Source organism: Acomys russatus, chromosome 28 (assembly GCF_903995435.1).
Source record: "Acomys russatus chromosome 28, mAcoRus1.1, whole genome shotgun sequence".
In the NCBI taxonomy this organism is placed as follows: Eukaryota; Metazoa; Chordata; class Mammalia; order Rodentia; family Muridae; genus Acomys; species Acomys russatus.
In genome coordinates, this window is record NC_067164.1 from 37,500,947 (window position 1) to 37,521,201 (window position 20,255).

Here is a 20,255-nt window from a genome sequence, read left to right on the forward strand (position 1 = left end):
TACTATTCACTCATAATGAGTGAGTTAACCCAGAAGCAGAAAGAATCAAATGGTATATACTCACTTATATCTGCATACTAGCCCAAGGGGCATGTCCCACGAAAGCCTTCACTTACCAGGAAACTGGGACAGAGGGGAAGGCATCCTATTGGGACTCTAAATGAGAGACGCATGGGAGAACAGCAAAATAAAAGGATCCAGAGGGTCCTAGAAATCTACAAGTAGAACAATATGATAGGCAGATTTGGGCCCAGGGGTCCCGCTCAAACTAAGGCACCAGCCAAGGACAATACAGGAGGTAAACTTTAAACCCCTTCCCAGATCTAGCCAATGGTCAGAATATTCTCCACAGTTGAGTGGAGAGTGTGATACGACTTTCTCACGTACTCTGGTGCCTCACATTTGACCATGTCCCCTGGAGGGGGAGACCTGGTGGCACTCAGAGGAAGGACAGCAAGTAGCCAAGAAGAGACTTGATACCCTATGAGAATATATAGGGGGAGGTAATCCCCCTCAGGAACATCATAGGGGAGGGAATAATGGGAAAATGGGGGGGGGGGAGGAATGGGAGGATACAAGGGATGGGATAAACATTGAGATGTAACAAGAATAAATTAATAAAAAAAAATAATCCAAAAAAAAGAGTACTATTCACATGATTATGATATTTTTAAATTTTTAATATTTTTACACAAATTGCCAGTGATTGAGGTCATTTTATCTCATGGAATGCTGAATAGAAACAGATTTCCTGGTAACATTGTCTCATATTACACAGTGAAATCCACACCCTGACACACTTTCTATCATGCTAAATGTACTGTGTCTACACAAAAATAGCATACTCCTGTACAGAATCATAGTCCTTAGCCTAGACTTTCTATGCCATCTAAATAAATTTCAATAAAGATTTGAAATATCGGAAAATCATGAAACAGTTTCCCCAAGTTTATTAACTACAATGAGAATACGTTTACAATGAGAAGATGGTAAACTCCCAAACAACTGAAATCAAGAAGGGTTCTGACGTGGAATGCATGACAGGAAAAATCTGAAAAAGCTTCATTTTTTTTTAGAAAAAATACACGCAAGTAAACACGTAGGTGATAAATGGAAAGGCCAATGTCTGTGAGCACACACACAGAAATGAGCCTAGAGCATAGTGCTTACTCTTAAATGTGCAATGTCATTCAATACCAAAACTCCAACCCTATCACAGATCATGCTTTTTCTCCCCTAGAAATAGTACTTTAACATTACAATACTTTCATTTTCCAGAGAAAAGCACCACTTTTTGGATGGTGTCCTTAAATGCTTGCTTCACTTGCTGGTTCCTCAGGGTGTAGATAAATGGATTCAGCATGGGAGCGACAGAGGTGTTGAGAACAGCTACCCCTTTGGTCAGTGATGCCCTTTCTTTGGCAGAAGGATTTGCGTACATGAATATGCAGCTGCCATATGAGATGGAGATGACAATCATGTGAGAGGAGCAAGTAGAAAACGCCTTTTTTCTCTGGCTGGCAGATGGAAGTCTCAAGATCGTCCGGATGATGAACATGTAGGACAAAATGATTAGGGCTAAAGTGAAGAGCAGTATCACTATTGCAGAGTAAAACCCGATCACTTCCAGAAGCCATGTGTCTGAGCAGGACAACTGCAGGAGGGGGAAGTAGTCACAAGCAAAGTGATCAATGACATTGGAGCCGCAGTAATCTAACTGCAGAAAAAGAATGACAGGTGGGAAGATGTTGAGGAACCCTGCCAGCCAAGCAGAGAACACCAGCACTACGCAGACTTTTCTGCTCATGATGGTTGTGTAGTGCAGTGGTTTGCAGATGGCAACATAGCGATCGTAGGACATGGCGGTTAGAAGGTAAAATTCAGTGATACCCATGAAGATGAAGAAAAACAACTGAGCTGTGCAATTGTTGTAGGAAATTGTTTTGTCTCTGGTAACAATTGTGCTTAGAAATCTGGGGATACAGACAGTCGTAAAGGTTATTTCTAAAACAGAGAAGTTCCTGAGGAAGAAATACATGGGAGTCTGTAGGTGGGGGTCTACCAAAGTGAGAGTGATGATGGTCAGGTTCCCAGTGACACTTAGTATGTACATGACAATTAAAAAGAGGAAGATCACAATCTGAAGCTCAGGGTCATCCGACAGTCCTAGTAGGACGAATTCTGAGGGCACTGTGTGGTTTTTCATTGTGGATCTTCTTCTCTTTAAATATACAAAGTATCCTCCGTAACAGAAAATGCATAGAAAAAATACTAAAAATAGGGCATCGTATTTAGAAAACATTTGTAAAGATGAATATTCTTATGAAATAAACAAAAATCGCCTTTTCTTATTTTCCATCAAAATGACAAATAAATCTGTTGTTTAACCTGCTGACTGAAAAATACATTAGAGCTGTAAGTGTAGATAAAAAATTTTTGATGATATTACTTAAATCAATTTCCAATGATCTAAAGATATTTATATCTATAAATATTCAAAAATTATTAAGTCGCCTAATGAAATGTGTGAAATAGTGTAACTGATCTTCCCTTTCCGTAACATTGTCAAAATGAGTCTTGAACACGCATCGTCTAAACAAACAGTTGAAAACCTTACAGAGGTGATTTAGCCTTACCTTCAGATTTACATTTTGTAGCCTAAGTGCATTGAGGTTTAAGAAACGTTTACAAGTTCAGCAGCAATTGGCTCCGATGACCCCTCTCGCTGGAGAAGTAACCTCCTAACGTGTAGACATGTTCAGGGATTCTCTTCTGGATTTCATACATCAGGGTCTTTGGATAAATTTTCTTATGTAACACAAAGACCAGAGGATAGGAAAGGAAATTAAAAAAATAATGTTATTGACTAGAACCATTTAATTCACAAAATGTGTAATTCAAAATTTAACACAATGGTGTTATGCATACGAACAAGCACATGGCCCAAGTAACTTATACAGGAAGTAGATATTCTCTCAAATAATTGAAAGTACACTTTAATGACTCTATTTCCATCAGAGTATAACATTAAGCATAGGGGGTATAGGAGAACAATCCAGTGCTTATTGTTGGCTTTCTGATCCAGACACTAATTCATAGTTACTTCAGTGATAACATTTATTCAATTTTCAGTGCTAAAAAGGCTATAAACCCATACAAATGCATATGAAATATTTTAAGTTAGATTTTACTTGGCATACAATATAGTTTCATTATGACATTTTCATGCTTATACATTATTTTATATTGCAAAATGAATAAGTGTGAGATGCTTCTTCATCACCTTTCCTTCTCTTTGGTCCACTTCCTACACCCTCTCTGCTTTCCTTACACATACACACACACACACACACACACACACACACACAAATCTAGATTCTGCAAATGAGAGAAAACGTGATATTTAGTCTTTTCCCCATTACACTATCTCACTCCTTCTTTCCTTTATATACTTGCATAAGAGCTCCTTCCATCTTAACAGTATGTACATCTTACATACAGAAAATATTGTAAATGCTTAAGTTAGTTGGGATATTTTATAATGTATAAAGATAACAAACTTACTTCTGGTTTCATCTTGAAATTGAAGTCTGAAACACTACTTTCTTAAATAGTCATAATTTCAGAGCCATCAGGTTGGCTCAGTAACTTATTTGATTTCACTTTAACTGACGAACAAGACAATTTAACTTTGTTGTGTCTTTCCAGACTGTATTTCTTTTGCATGGAGACTAGTAGTATTTGACTCATGGAATGTAATTTCTGTTGCTGGAAAAAATCTGTCAGATTACAATGGAGGCATTATTTCCCTTCCTTCCATAGACAAACGTGGGAAAGCGTGTGCTGACAGAGGACCTCTGCGTTTGCCTTTCTTCACAAAGCACAAAAGAACTTGCTAAAACATTTTCCTCTGCATTTACAGGGGTTTTCTAGGTGGAGATTTTGCAGCACTATAGCTTATATCTCCCCCCAAACAAATAACATTTTCTTTAGGTTTAAGGGAATGCTATTTTTTTTGTTGCAAATGATGGTTTGAATAATCAAACAAGGAAGATTGTTATCTGGGTATGCTGTCAAAATGGATCCGGGCTTGGGCTTACTTTATGTGTATCTTTCTGTTAGCCCATGGGAATTGAGAAAACATGGAGTGCCATGGAGGGACATCATTAAGACACAGATGAATCACCGAAATGCTCCTTTTTGTTAATACTGACAGGAAGTATGCAGAAGTTTCAGAGCATATGAGGCAGACATATGAACAATGGGCAATAGAAATTTATTTTTCTTTTAAAATATTTTGTTTCATTTTAAATAATGTGAATGTCTGAGTTGTATATGTGTATTTGATTGTGGGAGCCTGCAGAGGCCAGAGACATTGGGTTTCCTGGGACTGGAGTGATAGGCGGGGAGCCTTCGGTTGTGAATACTGAGAACTGAACTCAGGTCCCCTGGAAGAACAGTGTATGCCCTTAACTACTGAGCAATGGATCCACCTCAAAGTTTATTTATTAATTTGTCTTTTTGATTGCATGAGTTCATACTTTTCTTCTGTACCTGTCTTCAGGAGAGTTGCCATGCTTATAACATTTGAAGTTTGGTAGCTAAGGCAGGGTCCTTTTGCTGTGCCACACTGAGATGCTATTTTGAATTCTTGTATGACTTAAATGTATTTTGAAATGGTCAGTGTTGAGAAACTACACTTTTCGGCTGTCTCTTAATTCTTAACATTCAGGGAAATCCTTTCAGTGTTCTTCATGATAATGTCACAGGGAAATTATCTTCAAGTTGCATTTATTACCTGTCTGCTTCCATCCACTGTTTTAGCTAATTTACCAACATTTTTTGCATATGCTGGTGGATATACGAATCCTCTATTTTTGAAAATAATTATGAACTGAAAAAACACATTTTGAAAAGTTGGTATTTTTGACTTGCATTATACTTCACAATTTCTCTTTATGTTCATTTCATGTACAAATAATAAAAATGCATAAAGCATGTATGCATTTAATTTCTTAAGTGCTGGTCACTGAAAGGCTTTAAAACTAAGAGTAACTGACAGTGGAACAAACGGAAAGAAATACACGATAAAAAATCCGTTACTTAAAATGTAAGAGTCCCAATAGGATGCCTTCCCCTCTGTCCCAGTTTCCTGGTAAGTGAAGGCTTTCGTGGGACATGCCCCTTGGGCTAGTATGCAGATATAAGTGAGTATATACCATTTGATTCTTTCTGCTTCTGGGTTAACTCACTCATTATGATCATTTCTAGCTCAATCCATTTATCCACAAATTTCGGGAATTCCTTGTTTTTAATAGCTGAGTAGTATTCCATAGTGTATATGTACCACAGTTTCTTTATCCACTCTTCTACTGAGGGACACTTAGGCTGTTTCCATGTTCTGGCTATTATGAATAAGGCTGCTATGAACATGGTTGAGCAAATTTTCTTGTTGTGTGCTGGAGCATCTTCTGGGTATATTCCAAGGAGTGGAATAGCTGGGTCTTGAGGAAGCCCTATTCCCATTTTTCTGAGATAGCACCAGATAGATTTCCAAAGTGGCTGTACTAGTTTGCATTCCCACCAGCAATGAAGGAGTGTTCCTCTCTCCCCACATCCTCGCCAGCATGTGGTGTCGCTTGAATTTTTGATCTTAGCCATTCTGGTGGGTGTAAGATGGAATCTCAGAGTTGTTTTGATTTGCATTTCCCTAAATGAGAGACGCATGGGAGAACAGCAAAATAAAAGGATCCAGAGGGTCCTAGAAATCTACAAGTAGAACAATATGATAGGCAGATTTGGGCCCAGGGGTCCCGCTCAAACTAAGGCACCAGCCAAGGACAATACAGGAGGTAAACTTTAAACCCCTTCCCAGATCTAGCCAATGGTCAGAATATTCTCCACAGTTGAGTGGAGAGTGTGATACGACTTTCTCACATACTCTGGTGCCTCACATTTGACCATGTCCCCTGGAGGGGGAGACCTGATGGCACTCAGAGGAAGGACAGCAAGTAGCCAAGAAGAGACTTGATACCCTATGAGAATATATAGGGGGACGTAATCCCCCTCAGGAACAGTCATAGGGGAGGGGAATAATGGGAAAATGGGGGGGGGGGAGGAATGGGAGGATACAAGGGATGGGATAAACATTGAGATGTAACAAGAATAAATTAATAAAAAAAAAAAGTGAGTAAAAAAAAAAAAAAAAAAAAAAAAAGGAAAAAAAAAAAAATGTAAGAGTCGACGTGACACAGTACAAGATAAGAATATTTGATTAAAGATATTCATGTAGAAATATTGAAAATTTCTGCTCATACTCATGAAAGTTTTATTTCTTTGCCTTTGTTTTAAACTCTATTTTCAGGTTATTTGTCCACTTTATTCCATAAACCTATTAATGACAATAGATTTAGCAATCATTCTCTGACTAAATTATTTCTAAAAAGAACAAAATTGTATGAGGTGCCATATATCAATGTAAGTGGTAATTTACATTCATATGAAAACTTGAAGGAATAATTATCTTTCCCCCATGATATCTGTAATTGTGAGTATAGTTCTTATTAATTTTCTTCTTATACAAAAAGGCAAACATTTATAAGACAAAACAGGATTTTTGAAAACTATACATTTCTACACACACACACATACATATTTATTAAAACAAACATATCTCATAATCAGATGCTGCTGTGTGGCTATTTTCTTTTAGTGGTGGTGAAATACACAATAACATAGGATTATTAGATATACATTTTAATGTTTTCATTTATTCTTTGTGAATTTCACATCATGCATCTCCCTGTCCCTTTATATCTGCTCCTCACCCTTGCAACCTGTCTCCTAAAAGAGTACAAAAAGTAAAAAAATAAAATAACAACAACAAAACATTTTTGCCACGGAAGATGCAGTGAGTCATGGTGTGTCATAGGATACCCTTTTGCTGAAACAGCTTTTCTTGAAAATGTTCACTGAAATGAGTCATTGGCCCGTCACGAGGCCTCTGCCTTCTGCTACACCGTCAATACAGGATCTCCACAGAGACTCCTTTCAGATATCCCGTTGTTGTCCTGTGTCATGGAGATCCTGCACCCTTGGACCTGCAGGACGAGCCCCTTCACATGCTCCAACAGTTCATAGTTGGCGTAGATGTTGGGCCAACTCAGATCCCTGAATCTGGGTCTGAATAGAAGTTGAATTGGTCAAACCTCCAGCACTCCTGTGCCAGCTGCACCAGGGCCAGCTCTCCAGCGTTGCCCAGGTGAGGGGCAGGGTCAACCTTCATGCTCTTAGGCCCTCTGGATTGGCTCACCACCAGCCTGCTGCAGGGGGACGGGGTGGGGCAGGGAGGAGGCATAATACATTTTTTTAAGACTTTAAAATAACGACTTACTCAGATCCCTCTGTCCCTTTCTCATGACATTTATATTTTTTTCTTCATTCTTAGCTTCTATTAACTCTTGCTTTTTTCTCATCATCTAATATTCACATTTAATTTTGGGGGAGGTTATCTGCATTATGCGTCTATCCATAATCTAACAGGACACTTCTCAATAATATATCTAGTTATTTCCAGGATACTCAGAGGGCGAACAGGGATCATGATTCTTTAATTTCACTAATTTCCTAAACATTTACTGCTGCTTGTTTTTCTACCAGCTTCCAATTCTCTCATGCACCTTTCTATTACATCTTAAATAAAGTGCGTATTTTTTTCAAAGTGCATATTTTAAACATTTTTTTTGGTTCTAATTTCTAATCAGAGTTCTCACTTTAAAATTTCCTAAAGGCAACCAGCATTAACTTTGCTGTTGTCTGAATGGTACCTCATCTTTTTTTTTTCACCAAATGAATCTATATTCATCCTTACTTCAATGTCTGGGAAGTGGATATGATCTGGCCAGATTCTCTGCTGGGATATAGCACAAATGGTCTGTGCTTCGCTCCACACTGAGTCCTTGTCCACTCTCTACGTACCATGGCCTTATTAACTTGTTCTACCATCTGCTTTCAGCTACCTGGAATTTTTTAATTTTTAAAAATTAAAATAATTTTACATGTACATTTATATTATTACACATGTACACAATAAACTACCTACAGCAAGAAGAACCTGAAACAATCAGGAATTATATAAATGTTACATTCATAGTGTTTGGGCTATTTGTATTTGGCAACCTTGAAGTAAACATCTTTCCTATCTTGATGCATCTAAAATTCTTTTTTTTTTTTTTTTTTTTTTTTTTTTTTTTGAGACAGGATTTCTCTGTGTAGCTTTGGCTGTCCTGGATTCACTTTGTAGACCAGTATGACCTCAAACTCATAGTGATCCGCCTGCCTCTGCCTCTCGAGTACTGGGATTAAAGGTATTTACTACCACGCCCGGCCCTAAAATTCTGAATGTAAATCAATATCTGTCATATCTCATCTCTATCAACTTAAAATATCTATCTAGACCTAAAAACATCTTACCCCCCGGACAGCTAATCTTAAGTGTAAAACTTAACTATGCCATTGCTTTTAACAGATGAGTAATCCTCCATTGTGTAAAGGTACCACATTTTCTTTATCCATTCTTCAGTTCAGTGACATCTAGCTTGTTTCTTGTTTGTAGCTATTATGAATAATGCTTCATGAACATGGTTGAGCAATTGTTCTTGTGGTAGAATAGAATGTCTTGGATATATACTCAAGAGTGATATAGCTGGGTCTTGAGGTAGATCAATTCTCAATTTTCTGAGGAACTGCTATATTGATTTCAAAGTAGTGATGGTTAAGGATATTGAACTTAAAATTTTTCTCTGTTTAGTTTAATGCCTTGTATTTTAATTAGTTTTCCTCCGGATAATAGGGTTGGTTTTTTTTTTTTTTTTTTTTTTTTTTTTTTTTGAGTTCTTTGTATATTGCAGTTACTAAATCTATGTCAGATGTGTATGTGGTAAAGATTTTTTTCTTTCCCTTAAATGATGGTGTCCTAATATATATGTATATAAGTTTTATGAAATCTGATAAGTCCTACTGCCTCAGTGATTAAGTCTGATGAGGGGTAACTGACATGAACAATCTCATGGAAAAATCGCCCAGAAACGCATTACTGTAAAAGCTTAGGCCAGTAAATAAAAGACCCAGTTGGTTACCTTTTTAATAGTTGTTGGTCAGAGGGGTTCCATAGACCCCCCAAACACTGCAGCTTACTGTTACTGCTCTTGGTTACCCTCAGGATTTGATGGTAAGACACTGTAGCTGAAACACCACATACTTGCATCATACAACATGGAGAAACAAAACTGGTCATTGTTGGACCCCATGGCCGAATCTATTAGCCCTCTGAGGCCTTGAGGGTAAAACCGTACCTAGCCGGGTTTTCAGGAAGTCTCTGCTGGGTACTTCCGCTTAGGAATGACTCAGCATGGTCCATCTGGGCACATCCTGGTGTGAGCCCTGCCTACCAACAGCCAGGTATCATGAACTGATTGGTCCCACATCTTATGCCCCGCCCACTCCCTATACTCTGTATAAGAGAAACCCACCATAGTAATGGTGAGACCTTGCTTCAATGAGACTCGCGACTCAGTGCAGTTTTCCTCCACGAGTCATAGGAGGAGGCTGGGTTGCCACATTTACCATCCTGCTAAACGCCGGGTCCTGGTTCTCTCCCGTTCCAGCCCTACCTGCGGCGTAAGAGACCGGGTAGGCCTGACTTGTGAGCTTCCCCAGAAGGTGAGTTTTCATAGTCTAAAGATGCTAATGCATGCTACTGGAGGAGAAAGTTAGTCACCAATTTTTTTCAGCTCTGAACCCTGAAAGATATAAACAGGGTGATCTTCCAAGGCGTGCTCACTGGTCTAGGAGTGCCACGAATGTCATCGTTCTGTGTTAGATTTAAGGGCGGCTCTCTGTGATGGAACCCATCTACGGCACCATTACTGGGGCCAAAAATCTGCCATAGGGAAGTCATAAGGCCTAGGGGAGAACCTACTTCCATTATTCTGATAAGTGGACATAATAATGTGATTTTTCATGACTTTATTGTATACCTACGTAAATTAGTGTGCCCCTCAGCACACGTTAGAGAAGTTTCTTCTTACAGTAGATGGCAGTTAACATGAAGACCCTGCAGAGAATAGAAGCCAGCAGAGTTCTCAGCCCTAAGAAGGATATTCACATCACAATCTGCCCTCCAAAGGCTCAGGGATCATTGTGGAAAAGGAGGCAGAAAAGATTGTAAGAGACAGAGGTGGTGAATGGCTCCAGCAAAACGACGTTTTCAAGACACGACAGGGAAGTTGCACATATAAACTTACAGTGGCAGTGACAGCATGCTGAAGATCTGTGTAATCTCAAGCCAGGAAAAATGACAGCTTGGTTTGGAGATAGGGGCACAACGTCCCAACATTAGCTGAGAAGATATTGACAACTGATGGCTGTTGGGAGAGGGAGCAAGTTTTCTTTAAGGGCACGGTCCCTGGTAGGTTTACTACATTACAGGGGAAGGTCCTTCCATCCAGTATTTGGAGAGCATATTTGGGTATTATGAAGTGAAAATGGAAAATAGAAGATTAAATTGGGTGAGTGGGGAGATGGGCATGGATCTGGGAGGAGCTGGAGAAGGGAGTCAATATAATCAAAACACAAAGTATATAATTTGAGATGTAAAAATATCTTTTATTTGCCTCATGCAATTGTCATCTCTGAGGCCCACTGCCTTAGTTTGCTAACCTAGGACTAGTCCCGAAAGCTTCTACTCTCCATACAATCGGACCTAGGCCTAGAATGTTTTCAGCATCTGAGACTTACCACTGAATAAGCTCACCCTTACTCATTCTGTCTGAGCTCTGGGCTGCCTGATTCAACTCAGCTGTTTTGGCTCAAACTCCTCTCTAAGCTGACTGATTCAAACTGGCTTCTCTCAGCTGGTGAATGAATTGCTGTGCTTGGCCTCAAACTAACTCTAGCAATCTCTCCTAATCTGGCTCCTTCTTATTCTCTGGCTAGTCTGTCTTCACCTGTGTCTAGTTCTCTCTATAACCTGTCTCTATAAAACTCTTTCTGTTAAACTGCCCCCTTTCTCTCTCTGAACTTCTCTCAAGTTGCCTCTTTCCCCTCTGTTTTTGTGAGAGTTGGGTATATTCTATTCTGTCAGATCTTTCTTTCATTCATCACTTTGCCTGTCTCTCAATTATATACCAATTTCAAACTTGGTTGCTTCCTTCTAGCAACTAATTTTACTTTCATTGTTTTGGACTAAAGGTATGTATTAAGAGCATGTGTGTATTCCAGCCAGAGTGGCCATCTGTAAAGTCCCTCTATAGCAATAATTAAAAATATATTATTTCTCGGGTATAAACAATTGTCATGTTTTCATACACTTGATTTAAGTATAGTACTTTGATTTCCATTTTATTAAAATGTGATGGAAGAGCTATTTTCTTCACTCAGAGAAGTCCAGATCCTTCCATGACTTGCTTTAAAAAAAAACCCTTCATTTGAAATTTGTTATTAACTTCTCATTTCAGTCAGTAATTATGTTCCTAAAAGAATGATTTATAATAAGAGGTCAAATAAGAATTAAATCAAGTCTCTTCTTGGTAGCATGAACATATACAGGGAGAGGAGGCCACTCCCAGGCACAGTCATAAGGGAGCAGAGTAAGGGGAAAATGGGAGGGAGGGAGGAATGGGAGGATACAAGGAATGGGATAACAATTGAAATGTAATATGAATAAATTAATAAAATATATTTAAAAAAGAATTAAATCAATTGTAACAGAGTTTCAGTTTTCTGAAAAATGCCTTTTTAATATGTTTTAGTTAAATGTTATTTTAAAATGCTTTCTTCTAAGTTTTGAAATATATAGTGCATTATCTTTGTCTATAATTATTCTGCTTTCTGTACCACACCAGAATTTGTTTCTATTTAACTGCAGCTTAATGTTTACTAATCAACCTTACTCTATCTCTTCTCTTCCACTTTCCCTTGCCTATTAATTCAAGTTCATGCAAGAGCACATCTATGTTTGGGTCTCTGTGCTTTATTTTATTTACCATGATGACATGCAATTCCTTCCATGTTACTATATGAGTTGTGTGGGTTCCTTTCTCTGGGAGCTGGGCTGGGAATCTGGTCACAGAGTTTTCTTCAGCCTTCTGGAGGCTAGCTGAGGAAGGCTTTGTCCAGAGGACCGGTCATGAGGAAGGCCTCCTCGGCAGTGAGGGAGTTTTCACGTCATATCCTCTAGCTTGAGGGATCTCAGGGTGGCCACGCGCTTAGCCCACTTAGCCGGGGTTGAGACAGTGGGAGTCCATTCCCTTCCCGCGCAGGAGAAGGGGGCCTCAGACTTGTAAAAGGCCAGATAACCTACCGTACTTGGTTAAAATAAAGGCAGTCAAGAGTTGAATAGATAGATTTTTAATTCACTAAGCTTAATGATAAAAGAAAGACAAAGACTGGGAGCTATGGAGGGAGAAACAGGGAAGTGAGAGCCCCTACCCCAGACCTCTGGGCTTTTTAAACCAAGGGTATCTTAATTGCAGGATCCACACCCAGGACACTTTCAGTGGTGTGTGTGTGTGTGTGTGTGTGTGTGTGTGTGTGTGTGTGTGTGTATACGAGCTTGTCTCCAGGGCAGCTTTGATATGTATTTCTTCAAAGAGCCAGCTTTTGATATCTTTTGGCCTGAGGTCTGTGCTCTTTGCTTTGAAAGTGTCCCTGCAAGGCCAGAAGGGGGTACACTCACCTATTTCCAAGCACAAAGTCTACTGGGAGGGAGCATCTCCTCCATCCACAGACAAAGGCCAACACAGTTGGGTTCATCATTTTTCGTGTGGTTAATATTCCACGTACATGCCATATTGTTTTTCAGTTGGTAGTGGACCTTCTTCCTTTTTATTGGCTATTTAGCATGCTGGTTTCATTTTATATTTACCTAATAGATGACCTGCTGGATCATATGGGTGTTCTATTTTTAATTTTTTAAAGGAAAATTCATATAGAATGGCTATGCAATTTTAAACTTCTACCAACAATATTCATAGGTTGCAAGGGTTCCTTTAAAAATATCTCCTCCAACATTTGATTTAAAAATATTTTTGCTAATATCTATTGTTACTGAAATATGAAAATGTTTTCTTGTGGTTTTGAGTTGCATTTCTGTGTTGTTAAGCTCACAATAAAAGAATAACAAAACTTGAGTATTAGCCTTGAAAGGCTAGTGTGTCTAAAATTTCTTACATTTTTACTTAGGACATATTGAAACTTAAGTCTCAGACATTTAGATCTTTATATGGACTTAGTATATTGTATTTATGTATATATGTAACAACAATTAAAGATAAAAATGCTGTGAATTTGAGAGGGAGAGAGGGAGAAAGAGAGGGATGGAGGGAGGGAGGAAGAGAGACACACAGAGAGAAACAGAGAGAGAGAGAGAGAGAGAGAGAGAGGAGGGAGGGAGAGAGAGACAGGGAGGGAGGGGGAGAGACGGGGAAGGAGGGAGGGAGGGAGACAGGGAGGGAGGGAGGGAGACGTGGAGGGAGGGAGAGAGACGGGGAGGGAGGGAGAGAGACGGGGAGGGAGGGAGAGAGACGGGGAGGGAGGGAGGGAGACTGAGAGGGAGGGAGGGAGACAGGGAGGGAGGGAGAGAGACGGGGAGGGAGGGAGAGAGACAGGGAGGAAGGGAGGAAGGGAGAGAGACAGGGAGGGAGGGAGAGACGGGGAGGGAGGGAGAGGTGCATAAAAGGGATTGGAGGAGGAAAGGGAAAGGTAAATGGTGTAATTATAACAAAATTATTTTGAAATTAAAATTTTTGCATATTTAACAAAAATATATTATCTCACTTATAATTTGTTTTGTGATTATAAATATGAATTCACAAATAGACAATATTTGAATAGACGCCGAAAAATACTTACACAAACAGTAAAAATTCTTTCTCCCCTTTTAAAAATTTGCATACTCCAAATATGAAACCAGAGGGAAAACTCAGACTCTTGATTAGAATGGTTTTACTTACATTGTAGTTCACCTTTAAAAGCACAAAATGCGTCATATCACTGTGACACACAGTATTGATAAAGAACAGTTAAACATAGTCAAATGGCTACATGATTTTCTCCTATAAAGTATTTCTTGAACAGTTCCATTTCACATAAGGTGCACTCAGTACTTAGACAATTTTAGATATTAGAGCTGTGTCTGCCCATCCGAGGCTGTGTCTGCCCATCCGAGGCTGTGTCTGCCCATCCGAGGCTGTGTCTGCCCATCCGAGGCTGTGTCTGCCCATCCGAGGCTGTGTCTGCCCATCCATCCGAGGCTGTGTCTGCCCATCCATCTGAGGCTGTGTCTGCCCATCCATCTGAGGCTGTGTCTGCCCATCCATCTGAGGCTGTGTCTGCCCATCCATCTGAGGCTGTGTCTGCCCATCCGAGGCTGTGTCTGCCCTTCTGAGGCTGTGTCTGCCCCTCTGAGGCTGTGTCTGTCCATCCGAGGCTGTGTCTGCCCATCCAAGGCTGTGTCTGCCCATCCGAGGCTGTGTCTGCCCATCTGAGGCTGTGTCTGCCCGTCCGAGGCTGTGTCTGTCCATCTGAGGCTGTGTCTGCCCATCCATCTGAGGCTGTGTCTGCCCATCCGAGGCTGTGTCTGTCCATCTGAGGCTGTGTCTGCCCATCCATCTGAGGCTGTGTCTGCCCATCCATCTGAGGCTGTGTCTGCCCATCCATCCGAGGCTGTGTCTGCCCATCCGAGGCTGTGTCTGCCCCTCTGAGGCTGTGTCTGCCCATCTGAGGCTGTGTCTGCCCATTTGAGGCTGTCTGTCCATCTGAGGCTGTGTCTGTCCATCCGAGGCTGTGTCTGCCCATCCGAGGCTGTGTCTGCCTATCTGAGGCTGTGTCTGCCCATCCGAGGCTGTGTCTGCCCATCTGAGGCTGTGTCTGCCCGTCCAAGGCTGTGTCTGCCCGTCCGAGGCTGTGTCTGCCCATCTGAGGCTGTGTCTGCCCATCCATCCGAGGCTGTGTCTGCCCATCCGAGGCTGTGTCTGCCCATTGGAGGCTGTGTCTGCCCATCCGAGGCTGTGTCTGCCCTCTGAGGCTGTGTCTGCCCTCTGAGGCTGTGTCTGCCCATCCGAGGCTGTGTCTGCCCATTTGAGGCTGTCTGTCCATCTGAGGCTGTGTCTGCCCATCCATCCGAGGCTGTGTCTGCCCATCCGAGGCTGTGTCTGCCCCTCTGAGGCTGTGTCTGCCCATCTGAGGCTGTGTCTGTCCATCCGAGGCTGTGTCTGCCCATCTGAGGCTGTGTCTGTCCATCCGAGGCTGTGTCTGCCCATCCGAGGCTGTGTCTGCCCGTCTGAGGCTGTGTGATATGTATGTTTCCTCTTCCCCTTTCTCTCCTAAGGCTGCTTTCTATTCCTGCATAAGAAATAAGAAAAACAAAACAAAACAAAACAAAAAAAGAAATAAGAAAAACATGTTTATTCGCTTCTTGGTATAACTTAGACATTATTGACAGTATTAAGTAGTGTATTTCTTTTTAGGTTTCAATATTGTTTTGAATTTGAACAGCATACTGTGCTAATATTTATATAATCTCATGTGGTCAGATGTATTTTGTACACTTAATTTTTTCTTTTAGAGCTATATTAGGACAGGACAAATCTTTTCTTTCACTGAATCATTTCTTTATTTAATAGACACATTTTTGAACTAATGAATAGATGAAGGGAATAGGTAAAAGGCACTTGAAAACATTTAAATAAAAATCATGATGCACTATTTAGAGTGCAAAATGACTCTGAAACATTAAATTCCCCTGATATATGTCATTTACTGGTAGTAGAATGTTTTAACATTTGTATCTTGGCAGATACTTAAGATTTAAAAGCCAAAAATTCTTTTCAAATACATTAAAATTGGTATAAATGATTTTTATTCATTTTTCACATTTAAGTTTTTATGTTATGGTACTCTACACATTTAAAGATAAAGCAATTGAGACATAACATTTTCTAATCTGGATTAGTTGGGAAAATATGAAGGAAAAGGTGAACTAACTCTCTCACAGCATAACTATTAGTCAGCAGCAGACACCTCCAGGCAGAAGACGTATCGTTGAATTGATGCCCAGATGGCTGAAATATGTAGAGGGAATTCCCAAATTTACTTTTGTGTTTTGAAGAAACAGCTTGTTTAATTTACAGAGAAAACAAGTATGGCACATTTTAAATTTTATCAAGTATAATTTTGCCTTTAAGATGAAGTATTTCCTGGGCGTGGTGGCACGTACCTATAATCCCAGCACTCTGGAGGCAGAGGCAGGTGGATCACTGTGAGTTCGAGGCCAACCTGGTATACTGAGTGAGTCCAGGACAGCCAAGGCTACACAGAGAGACCCTGTGTCAGAAAAAAAAATGACAGAGTGTAATAGAGCATATTGCTCGTAGGGAATGGGTAAACAGAACATACAGAATCTTAAAATGCAACCAAATATGGAAAAATATAATATGTAATTTTACTCCTGAAGTATTTTATGACAGAATATATATAGTTTATGGGCATATAAACATAGTCAAACTGCTACATGATTTTATCCTATGAAGTATTTACTAATAATACATAACATTTCCAGAAAATTTTGTAGGAGAAATAAATTTTATTATTTTTATTAGACATTTGGGAACTCTGTACAACATGTTTTGTTCACATCCATCCTCCTTTGCACAGTTCTTCCCAGAGTTGCCCGTTTCCTTCTCACTCAACTTTATGTGTTTGTTATTTTTTGACCACCAAGGCCAGTTTGTGCTGCTCAGTGGCCGTTCACCGCAGTATGATCACCTTGTCCAGGTCTACACCCTGAAGGGAAGCCAACCCTCTCTTTCCTGGCATCTAGGAAGTACCAAGAGCTCCTAGACTACTGGTAGACCTTTGTGCCTGATTTTCCTCTTGGTGCTGGAATTTCATCTGGCTTGGGTTTTCCTATGCTTTAAACATTTATTAAATATTTCAAAAACCCCAGTATATTATATATAGTTGATTGTAGAAATAATAGGAATAGACTATGAAACTATAAAATTTCCTACAGTGTAGCACACAAAGAAACTATCAGAGAACAAAGGTACTTAATACAGATACTTAATAAGTTCAAGATTATAATTGATTGAATCTTAATAGAGTTCCTTATTTTTTAACATACACTTTCCCTTTCTTTTTCTTTTTTTGTATAGACATCTCATTTTATTTTATTTTATTTTGTTTTGTTTTTTATTTATTTATATTTTTTTACATATACATTTATATTATTATATATATATATACACAATAAACTACCTACAGCAAGAAGACCCATGAAGCAATCAGGAATTGTATACATTTTTAACACACTTTTAATTTCATTTGCTTACAGAAAATACTAGTTTGTGTACTGCACCTTTGAATGCTTGCTTTACTTGCTGGTTCCTTAGGGTGTAGATGAAGGGGTTTAACATGGGGACAACAGAGGTATTGAGAATTGCCACTCCTTTTGTCAAAGAGGCCTTTTCTTTTGCAGAGGGATTGGCATACATGAAAATGCAGCTTCCATAAGAGAGGGAGATGACAATCATGTGGGAGGAGCAGGTGGAGAAGGCCTTTTTCCTCTGGCTGGCAGATGGGATTCTTAGTATAGTCCTGATAATGAACATGTAAGACAAAATCACCAAAGCCAAAGTGAACAGGAGAGTAACCAGAGCAACATAGAAACCAATAACTTCTAGGAGCCAGGTGTCTGAGCAAGACAGTTCTAAGAGGGGGAAAAAGTCACATGCAAAATGATCAATGACGTTGGAAGCACAGTAATCCTGCTGGAGCAAAAGCATAAGGGGCGGGAAGACCGTGAGGAAACCACCCATCCAGGCACACAGCACACACACGGTGCAGAGTCTCCTGCTCATGATGGTGGCGTAGTGCAGGGGCTTGCAGATGGCAACATAGCGGTCGTAGGACATGGCGGTTAGAATGTAAAACTCACACACTCCCATGAAGATGAAGAAAAAGAGCTGGGCAGCACAGTTGTTGTAGGAAATTGTTTTATCCTGGGTGACAATAGACCCCAGGAATCTAGGGATGCACACGCTTGTGAACGAGACTTCCAAGAAAGCAAAGTTCCGCAGGAAGAAGTACATCGGTGTTTGCAGATGGGAGTCTACAAAAGTCAAGACGATGATGGTCAGGTTTCCAGTCACACTTAATATATATGTGATTAATAAAAAGAGGAAAATCACAATCTGAAGGTCAGGGTCATCAGAAAGGCCTAAGAGGATGAATTCTGTAATCTCCGTGTGATTCATATCCTTTCTTTCTTTCTCTTCTATTTCCTCTTTAAAGATAGGGTAAAAAATATAAAGGAATTGAAAGACATGACTTAGGAATCATAGAATTCTAACTAATACAGTTCTAAATATCTCCCATAGCTCCTGATAATTAGATTTGAGCTATCATCATGGTATTGTTTTAGTACATGTTTGCAAGTGCAGGTTATTTAATAGTTTCTTAACTACAACAGGAAACGTTAGGAAATATTTCTATTGTAAGTCATATCATTATGAGATGGAATATAAAGTAGTTTTTGCTACATCCCTAATTGGGACAAAATATTGCTAACATTTATTTAAGCAATATGAAACATGAATTTTCCTGTTTAATGTATACATTAGAGTGAGCTTCCTTCTAAAAACACAAGTGTTTTTCTTGTGCTGTTTAAGGTAACAACAGCCTTTAACCAATGATTCTTCTTAGCAAACAAAATATTTAAAAGTTGTTATCTGTATTTAAGTAATTAAATTAATTTTAATAGCAATATTGTTTACTAATTGTAAAGAATAAAATAAAATTGTATGTTGTATGATTAAGGTAGAATTTGTAATTATATTATTTAACAAATAGGGACCATATGCTTTAGGTATTGACTTATATTTTTAATCAACATTCATAGTACTTGATTCTGTCTACAAAGTTAGAAATGCATGGACTGTACAAAGAAAATTTCTTTTTGAGATTAAAGAGACATGTACGCTTTGCTTTCATTTTTCTCTAAAATACAAATCAGACAATTTGTTACTTGCCTTAGGTCTTAGAGGCTCTGTCTCTTGAATTGTCCTGCAGCTTTCCAGTTGATCATACTGTGGCGTTTACAAAGCTTCATGGAAAGATAATTTATTTTCCTGCTTTCTTGACTGATATTAAGATCGCTCATTGTATTGGTCCATTCATCCACAAGGGTAACTAGAGATACATTGAAAACTGTTCCCTTTCATTGTCAGCTATCTGGTTAGCTATCAGCTGTTCGGACACAACAGTGAGGCTGTGGTTTCTTCAGATTTGGTCTGTTAAATCCTGAAAAATGTTTCCTCTCTGGTCTATAGAGGCAGATGTTTGCTCTGAAGAACAGAGCGTAGAGGTATGGCTACTCTGCTGGACACTTGTAGCATTCATACTAATCATTGCTTTATTCAACTTTATTTTATGATGAATGAACAGAAATACTCAAAACAAAGATAGAGTATTAAAAGCCCTCAGTATGGGGATATAATCCAGGTGCCTGTAATTTTAAGCAGCAGCTCAAAAAGTACTATTTAAAGAGAGAGCAGAGAAGCATGTGACACCATGCTATTATGACTCTTAAGTGCTTAAAATAGGACCCTGCCCCTGACAGCTTTTACTTATGTAACAAATATTCCAAGTGTGTTTGTTTTGACTTCAATGGACTTGAGCCCTTGGGAACGAAACAAAGTCCAGGCCGTAGCTCTGCTGTCTTGTAGACCATGGGGTAACCATTCAATATTTCAGCAACCTCTAACCCTGCTTCCTAGTGGGTCTCCCCTGAGAATGTGTTCAGTGTTGTGTCCCAGAGAGCCTACAGTGTTGTCATTTCCTAAGTACCCACTCCCGTTAATTACAATTACTTCACATTTTATCCTTGTCTAATAATTCATGAGCAATAAACAATAGCTGCAAATGTGTTCTCTTGAAAACCTAGAACTCTTAAATGATTGATACTTCATTATATTCTTTAAAAGTAAATTTTCAACACATTTGGTGACTTATTTTTAGTTTTTTTTTTAGGTGTCAGGGTATCATAAAATAAAAGGTTATAATGCTGAGATTAAACAACAGTTAGAATATATACATTGTGTTCACAATGAAATAAAATTTAATTCACATTAATATATAAAATTTAATCATTACAAGCTTTAATATTTAATTTCAAAATTTATATTTATTGTACATGT

General features: G+C 39.2%; 2 protein-coding genes across 2 annotated transcripts; both read right to left on the reverse strand.

Moving 5' to 3' along the window:
* Nucleotides 1–1,267: 1,267 nt before the first annotated feature.
* LOC127210448 (olfactory receptor 6C3-like) lies at nucleotides 1,268–7,579 on the reverse strand. The gene is made up of 2 exons (XM_051170127.1): nucleotides 7,548–7,579; nucleotides 1,268–2,216 (listed from the first exon to the last, which is right to left on the reverse strand). The coding sequence occupies exon 2, from the start codon at nucleotides 2,204–2,206 to the stop codon at nucleotides 1,268–1,270; it is 939 nt and encodes a 312-aa protein (XP_051026084.1). The 5' UTR covers nucleotides 2,207–2,216; nucleotides 7,548–7,579.
* A 9,799-nt stretch (nucleotides 7,580–17,378) lies between these two features.
* Nucleotides 17,379–18,314, reverse strand: LOC127210440 (olfactory receptor 6C3). Its single transcript, XM_051170119.1, has one exon. The coding sequence runs from the start codon at nucleotides 18,312–18,314 to the stop codon at nucleotides 17,379–17,381; it is 936 nt and encodes a 311-aa protein (XP_051026076.1).
* Between the last annotated feature and the right edge of the window lie 1,941 nt (nucleotides 18,315–20,255).